This window comes from Homalodisca vitripennis, chromosome 4 (assembly GCF_021130785.1).
Source record: "Homalodisca vitripennis isolate AUS2020 chromosome 4, UT_GWSS_2.1, whole genome shotgun sequence".
NCBI classification, from domain to species: domain Eukaryota; kingdom Metazoa; phylum Arthropoda; class Insecta; order Hemiptera; family Cicadellidae; genus Homalodisca; species Homalodisca vitripennis.
Genome location: NC_060210.1, coordinates 1,113,561 through 1,121,495, shown reverse-complemented (window position 1 = coordinate 1,121,495; position 7,935 = coordinate 1,113,561). Strand labels below are relative to the sequence as shown.

The 7,935-nt window shown below is 37.4% G+C and overlaps 1 protein-coding gene across 2 annotated transcripts in view; it reads left to right on the top strand.

Annotated features, from left to right (window-relative positions):
* The first annotated feature begins 887 nt into the window (after window positions 1-887).
* LOC124358886 (zinc transporter ZIP3-like) overlaps window positions 888-7,935 on the top strand; it is an 82,838-nt gene continuing 75,790 nt past the window's right edge. Inside the window, exon 1 of one of the 2 annotated variants that reach the window (XM_046811128.1) lies at window positions 888-2,377. In XM_046811128.1, the coding sequence (XP_046667084.1) occupies window positions 1,132-2,377 (1,246 nt within the window). In that variant the 5' untranslated portion in view covers window positions 888-1,131. The remainder of the gene's footprint in view (window positions 2,378-7,935) is intronic. The other variant, XM_046811127.1, reaches the window with a different exon arrangement.

Sequence of the window (7,935 nt, the reverse complement as noted above, 5' to 3'; positions counted from 1 at the left end):
CTTAGCTGGTTATTGAGCAACCACGAATTTTGTAATGAAATAAATAATTCAAAACAGTAACATGCAGTACAGTCATTACAAATTTAAATTAACAAATCTCTTATGTATGAACAAATTTTAAAGAACAAGATACTTTTTATATGTGTTAAAAAGTTCTAAATATCATGTAATTTAATTTAAAAACATGTAAATGGCCGCCATTTAGACACTTAATTAAGTAGAAATAACAATTTTTGTAAATATTATATACCTCGGTTACTAAGTTACATTTGCCAAGTTTATTTAAATAGCGTTCTGTAGGGCTTTGGGACCCAACCGATAATTGAAAACTCAAATGTTGTTCTTACAATATGGACGTCTTTCAACGATCATAATTGATTTCATAAACTGTTGCAGTGTTATTTCTAAATCGGTTGCCGATGATTTCCAATGGAGAATGAATGTGAGCCGCGGGTAACTCCTAGTAATGTATCTGGTGTAAATTTTCTCCATCCACATAAAATGACAGCTTATTACGAATTACAATTAAATAAATAAATTTTTAAGTTAATAAAAATGTTTGTCACAAGCTCCTCAAAAATATTAATTGATTAACCAAAACGGACTGATAACATGACTGATGTAAACCTCCGTTTGTCCTATATGGAGTGGTTTCACCCTGTGGTTTGGGCCGTTAAATAGGGATTAACCGCATACAAGATATCAATATAGAACACTAATGAGGGAGAAACGTACTCGTGTCGAACTCCAGTGATGAAAGCCATCATTAGACACCGGTAAGTGGCTATAACACGTATAACTGTAATAGTAGTCCCCCAACCTGTTGTGTGGTAGCGCAATGCGTTCTGTACTCCCCCCTCCCACCACCGCCCGTATCGACTTGTCGCGCTACGGGACTCCGCTCCACAGTTGCCGGCGGTCTCGCGCTCCGATCACGCGGTCAGGAATGACAAGCGCGCTTTCACCCGCGACCGCTACTCGACAACCGAAATGGATATTCCTTTCTGATTTGACTCGATAATTTTCGGTGGTGGTTTCCGATCTCTATGTACCGTGGTTCACATTGTGGTGGGTAACTTTTACCAGCTGATTACCTCTGTTTTCTTACCGCTGTGCTGTGTTTGTGTGAATATGAGTGCCGGGAACTTTGAGTACTTCCACGAGAACGAGGACCATACTGAGAGGATGGGGCTGCTCAACGGGACCGCCTCTCAGGACACTTCTGTCGTTCAGGGATTGTTGGTGGCTAAGATAATATCGATGGTAATTTTAGGCTGTGTATCTTTCTTTCTCGGTTGTATCCCTATCAAGTTAGTTAAGTATATAGGTAGTTCCTCTCCGAGTAAAGGGCATCTAGGTCACTCCCACGAAGAACAGCCGCTGATTCTCTCGCTGCTGTTGTGTTTCGGGGGTGGTGTTCTTCTGTTCACTACTTTCCTCCATCTCCAGCCCGAGGTGAGGTTGGCCATTCAAGAGTTGACGGAGGAGGGTAAACTACCCAAGACCGAACTGCCTTTCTCAGAGCTGGTTTTCTGTGCCGGGTTCTTCTTCGTGTACATAGTGGAGGAGTTCGTGCACGCGTGTCTAGACCGTAACACACACCACCACGAAGACGAGGCTGTGCTACATCGTACCATGAGTCTCCGCAGGTGTTCCAAGAGAGGGTCGTCCCACCACGATGGGACCCTCATCCCACGAGCCAGCCTTCATTCTGCACCCGCGAAAACTCCCGAGTTGTCCGGAAACGGTACCACGAGCACCACTGCTAGCACTCAGGGTCTGCTACACGTGTCGACCATCAGTGGTTCCAAGACGAGGAACCCTCTGGATCCTCAGCTTCGGATGACCGGAGGACCGCTCGATTCGACTGAGATGTCAAAAGAAGACGACGACCTCGAGAACCCCAGAACGACAGCCCAAGTTGTCGCTAAATCTTTCCGCGGTTTCCTCGCCGTTCTTGCCCTTTCCTTCCATGCGATTTTCGAAGGCCTCGCCGTCGGGTTGGAAATGAAAACAACAAATGTTTGGTACCTTTTTGGAGCTATAGCGACCCATAAGTTCGTCATAGCATTTTGTGTTGGTATAGAACTTGTTTCTTCAAAAACAAAGAATCTCCTAATCTTGCTCTATATCGGCACCTTTGCTATCGTCACCCCGCTGGGCATCGGCTTCGGCATCCTCCTCTCTGGAGATTCGTCGGGGATCAACGCTGCCTCTCCTGTCACCACTATCCTGCAGGGTATGGCGGCCGGCACCCTGCTGTACGTCGTGTTCTTTGAGGTTCTTCAGAAAGAGAGAGCCAACACTAAACACGGTGCCTGGCAACTCATTTCTATCATCATTGGCTTCATGGTGATGCTTGGTCTGAGCATTTTGGGTAAGTAACGAGTTTCAAACAATTCACCAACTAGCACAGTGATTACCAAACTAGATTCATCAATAATGTTGTAATTGGATCATTTAGCTATTACTGTTATCTGCTCTGGAATCAATTAATTTGAAAGCCCCATTCAATCAGGCTGAGTGTTCCGGTGTAAGCCATGCTATTGAAATTATTGTTGATTTTGTATGATAAACCAAATAATAATGAGTAAAAGATAATGAAGAAACAAACAAACCGTAGCGCGTGAAAGAAACTGATAAAGTTATAAGTTAAACGAGTATTCCAAAATTATTAGGAATTGACATTTCAAAATTATTAACATTTCATTCAAATGTTATGAGTATACTGTTAAAATCAGAATCACAATCAGAAAACCCTAGTTTATTTTTACTGTATCTCTAAAAAATTATGATACATAATATACTGCAAATAGTTGGTTGTGAAGCTAATTCTAAAATTGTGTTACGTTTTTCATAAGCAAAACTTTTACTATAGTAGAATTTTATGCTATACGCCATATATACCATATAACATACTACTTGTAACATTAACATGCACAAAACAACAATTTTAAAAACATGGTTAGATATACCTTATAGTATGTAGTACAACTTAAATTTACAAGGCACCCTTAATTTATAAGTTCCTAAATTTGGGTTGGGTATAGTTAAATTTTTGTATCCAATTAAAGCTTACGAATTATTAAAACAAAAATAGGTTTTCCACGCTAGGGAGTTTCTCCCATTGTTCTCTTAGTATTTGTGATAAATTCAGGAGTCAGTCAGATTTGGGGCTGGGGCATTTACTGAGATAAGGAGTTGAGTGTGGACTATATACACTTCACATTGGTCAATTTTGTCTCTGGTTTCCAGGTATTTTGAGAATTTCAAACGTAAAATTTTAGAACCCTTCTGAAAATGCATTTTAAACTATGTCTTTGGTTATTTTTAATTTTTTACGTGAAAACACACCTAAAGCGACATGCAAGACAATTTTTTTGTGATTTTATCGAGTATTTTGTGTTAACATCGGTTTTTAAATTTCCAGATGGGTGTGGTATGAGGAATTTTTGGTATTTAACTAAACAAATACTCTATTACAATTAAACGGGGAGCAGAGTTTCATATTACTAGGCGTCTGTCTGTAGCTGTACGATTGCAGCATAAGAAATTTAAATGTACAGATACACAGCATGTAAGAAACAAACATGATAAAACAGTGCTTCAGTTAGTGAATAAATATGTAGAAATGTGTATTTGGATTATCTAAGATTGAAAATATAATTAATTAGTTAGTTTGTAAAGAATGTTTGGTTCGACGTATAGTACAAATTGATATAACTTGTAGAATTATTTTTAGTGTTATATACGGATTTAATTAATTGACGGAATGTTCCCCTTCGAAATTTTTAAATGAAATTAAAAGTTATATGTTAGCAGCTTTCCTACAGAGCTCATTACAGAGTGATCTTTAGTCTCAATTCAACTCTGTGCCGTAAGGCGTTTATTTATTGATCCATACACACACTATTTGATCCACCGCAAACAAAGCCAACCAAATTGAAAGCTCACTTAGAATCATACACGTGTAGTAAATCAAATCCAACCTTTTCAATATGTCAGGTAACAGTCAAACAGTTTAAATGCTGGGGCTTTTAGTAAAAATCGCTCTGGACTTTTTTGGAAACTAGACAATCAGGCCGAATGAAACAGAGAGGTAGTTGAAGACAGTTCTTATTCCGGTCACATCAGGCTGAAGTGGTTGGTTAGAGAGTCGCGTCCTAAATGTTGGTTACGTCATTCTCATTGGTCCTTTGTTAGCAGAGTTTATCTGTCTTTCTAGTAATAACTGAATATTTTAGAGAAAACATCGAGGTCTTTCTTTGTTATGTAATTCTCACTGGTTGGTTATGGAAATCATCTAAGATCATTCTGGCTTTTCAAGTTTTCCTCAATGGCTAGTCACTGAGACGGAGTGAAGTATAACAAAAATGGACTTTCTGATCCACCAAGAATTGAATGATCTCTGCTATAATCAACTTCCTTCTTGGGTATGTTATTCTCTTTAGTTAGACATCAAATCCTACTGAGGTCATACTGGTTCTTCAAGTTTTCCTCAATGGCTAGTCACTGAGGCGGAGTGAAACATAATAAAAATAGACTTTTTGATCCACTAAGAAATCAATTATGGCTGCTACAATTCACTTCCTTCTTGGGTATTTTATTCTCATTAGTTAGAGATCAAAATCTTCTGAGGTCATTGAGGCTCGTCAAGTCTTGGACTGGTGAAAAAATCTAAGTGGCCTAGAAAAGCTGTCGACCCACCAAGATGGATGACCTCAGCAAAATTATTTTCCCTCTTGGGATATGCTATTCTTATTAGTGCGTATGAAATAGTCCTTGAGTTTTTAACTCTGAAGTTTTTTCTACATGAGTTGTGATTATAACATTAGACTTAAGAGCCTTTTTTACTATATATTATTGGGATTTAAACCTCAACTTCGTACATATGCCGTTTTAATTTGATGTATGACGTATGGATAACAAATTTATAATATGGGCTATTTTGCACGAATTGTAAAAACAACAGAAGACATACAAAATGTCCTCCGGAACGAGCTAGCCTGTAAATGATATTGGGAATATTTTCTTGAAAACACACTTAAAAGCTATATGTTCTATTTCGTGGTTAACAGTGAACACCGAAGCTCGCTGGTCGATGTGTCAATACTCCGAGCCATCGGAGGTAAACAATTTATAGCATTACAGCATCAGTACCTTCGTGTATTCTGGTAACAGCTAACCCAATAATCTATGCAGTGAATGATTCAATATGTCGTGTGGAGGTTTACGTTTAAGCCATCAGAGGAAAAGAAAGAAATGTAAGACATTTTCAGTTTATCTTAGGATTTTTTCACGTCAAGTTTATCCATCCAAGTTAAATCGTTTTAGAATGCCCCGTTAGGGTATTGTTGATTATATAATTCCAATTAAAATATTCAAAGTGACAAAACAGCTAATAAATATGGGGGTGGATTTAAACCGATTATTTATTTTTATTATTCCTGACTACACGTTTGAAAAACAACTATGGATAAATTGTGAGATTGTATCCATACAAGAAAATTATTATTTATTGAAAGAAACCAGGTTTAAAAATCACACAATTATAATTGTTTTTAATAAAAACTAATAAATTATTTGTCATTATGTAATTTTTTGTTTGGACGAGGGTCCGAAAATAATTTAATATAAGAAAAGTTATTTTACAATCTCTAGCTGCAGACCTGCGCTAACAATGAAGTAGCTTGTGGATATGACTCATTAATTAAGTAAAGACAGAAAACAGGCGCCTTTGTTCGGTCTCGCGTATAAATGAATTAGCAGTTTCTATAACACCACAGGACTTCTATTTTTACTTTATGGTTAGTATAATACCTGAATATTATGAAGATGATTATGAATAGTTAAATACGTTTATTCTTCCTGCAAAGGCTGGGTGTTTTGTAAAATTCCGTAGTAAAGATGGTTAAGATTTACATGTATCTATAGGTAATGGAATTAAGTACGCACCTCTACTTGCAGGTATTGGCGGGAAAGATTCACTTTTATAAGTAGGTAAAGATGATAATGATTCACCGTTACTTGTATGTACTAAGGGCAATACCAAGAAAGGCCCATGTGTACTCGTAAGTGCTAACTGTACTTACATGTACCTGTTTGTTGGTATGGAAGGTAAAGGTACACCTATACGTTTAGATGTACGATACATTTTTAACTATACCTATGTATGTTATTGCTCCAGTGAAGGTGCTACGACAAAGTATTACCTGCACTTGTAGAAATGTTGGTATTGCTTCACTTGTACCTGTAAATACTGACTGACGGACAAGAGGTACAAGTAGTATCGACAGTGTCATCCAGCTGGTTTGGTCATTACAACAAAGTAAAATTTAAAATATTACTAGCTAATGCCAACGAAAATAACATTTAATATTTCAATCCCTTGTGAAATTTGAGAATAGCTACAAAAATATAACAGATACTCCCTCACAGTCATATCCCAAGTGGAAAACGTAGCTGCGACCATTCCTCCGAGTCATTGTGGGAAAATCGGTTGCTCTGCCGTGCTTATAGATCGTGTCTAAAACATCGTAGTGCACTTGAGACAATTAGAATAACTCTTCACCCAGATTACACTAAATTTTGAAGCTGAGATATCCCTGATGTCTAAACTTTGTAAAGAGTGCATTTTAAGCCTTTTCGATGCCGACTTTTTATGACGAATATGACTCCAGACTCCAGGACTTAAGTCCGAAGTCTATAATAACGTCAGTTTCAAAAGATGCATCAATAAGAATGTGAACTAGAGCTAAACTCATCATTCATAAACAATCAAGCTTACCCACCACAACTACATTATACGTAGTGGAGTAAGCTGTGGGGCTCCTGAATACGATGGTAACGAAACCTAATTATTGTTGTAAACAGCATAGTAAACATAGCATTTATCACAAGCCAACACAATACAATGCACTAATTAAAACTAGTAGTGGAATAGGATATGTGTTCCTGACTACGTTAGTCACGAAGCCCAATCATTAGTGTAAACAGCATAGTAAACATAGAACTGTAGCACAAACCAACACAATAGATTACATTAGATAACGCTAGTAATAGAGTAAGCTGTGTGTTCCTGAACGCTCGTCACGAAATTACTGTAAAAACACAATTTACATAGATCTGTTGCACAAACTAACGGAATTCACAATAAATATCGGTAGTAATGGAGTAAACTATGTGTTCCTGAACGCTCGTCACGAAATTACTGTAACAACACAATAATTTACATAGAACTGTTGCACAAACTAACAGAATTCACAATAAATATCTTTAGTAATGGAGTAAACTATGTGTTCCTGTACGCTCGTCACAACATTAATGTTGTAAACAACACACTATACATACATAGAACTGTAGCATTCACCAAAAAAAATACACTGCAATATATAACGGTAGTAGTGGAGTATGCTATGTGTTCCTGAACGCTGGTCACGAAATTAATGTTGTAAACAGCACACTATACATAGCACTATAGCACAACACGATACAATGCACTAATTAAAACTAGCAGTGGAGTAAGCTATGTGTTCCTAAATACGCTGGTCACGAAACCTAATCATTGGTGTAACAACATAATAAACATAGAACTGGAGCACAAGCCAACAATACACTGCAATAATTATAACTATTAGTGGAGTAAGGTATGTAACCCTGAAGACGCTGGTCAGGAAACCTAATCGTTAGTGTAAACACCATAATAAACATAACAATGTATTTCAACCCAACGCAATATTCTGAAATAATTACAACTAGTAGTGGAGCAAGCTACGTGTTCCTGTATACGATGGTTACGAAACCAATCATTGGTGTAAACACCATAATAAACATAACAATGTATTTCAACCCAACGCAATATTCTGAAATAATTACAACTAGTAGTGGAGCAAGCTACGTGTTCCTGTATACGATGGTTACGAAACCAATCATTGG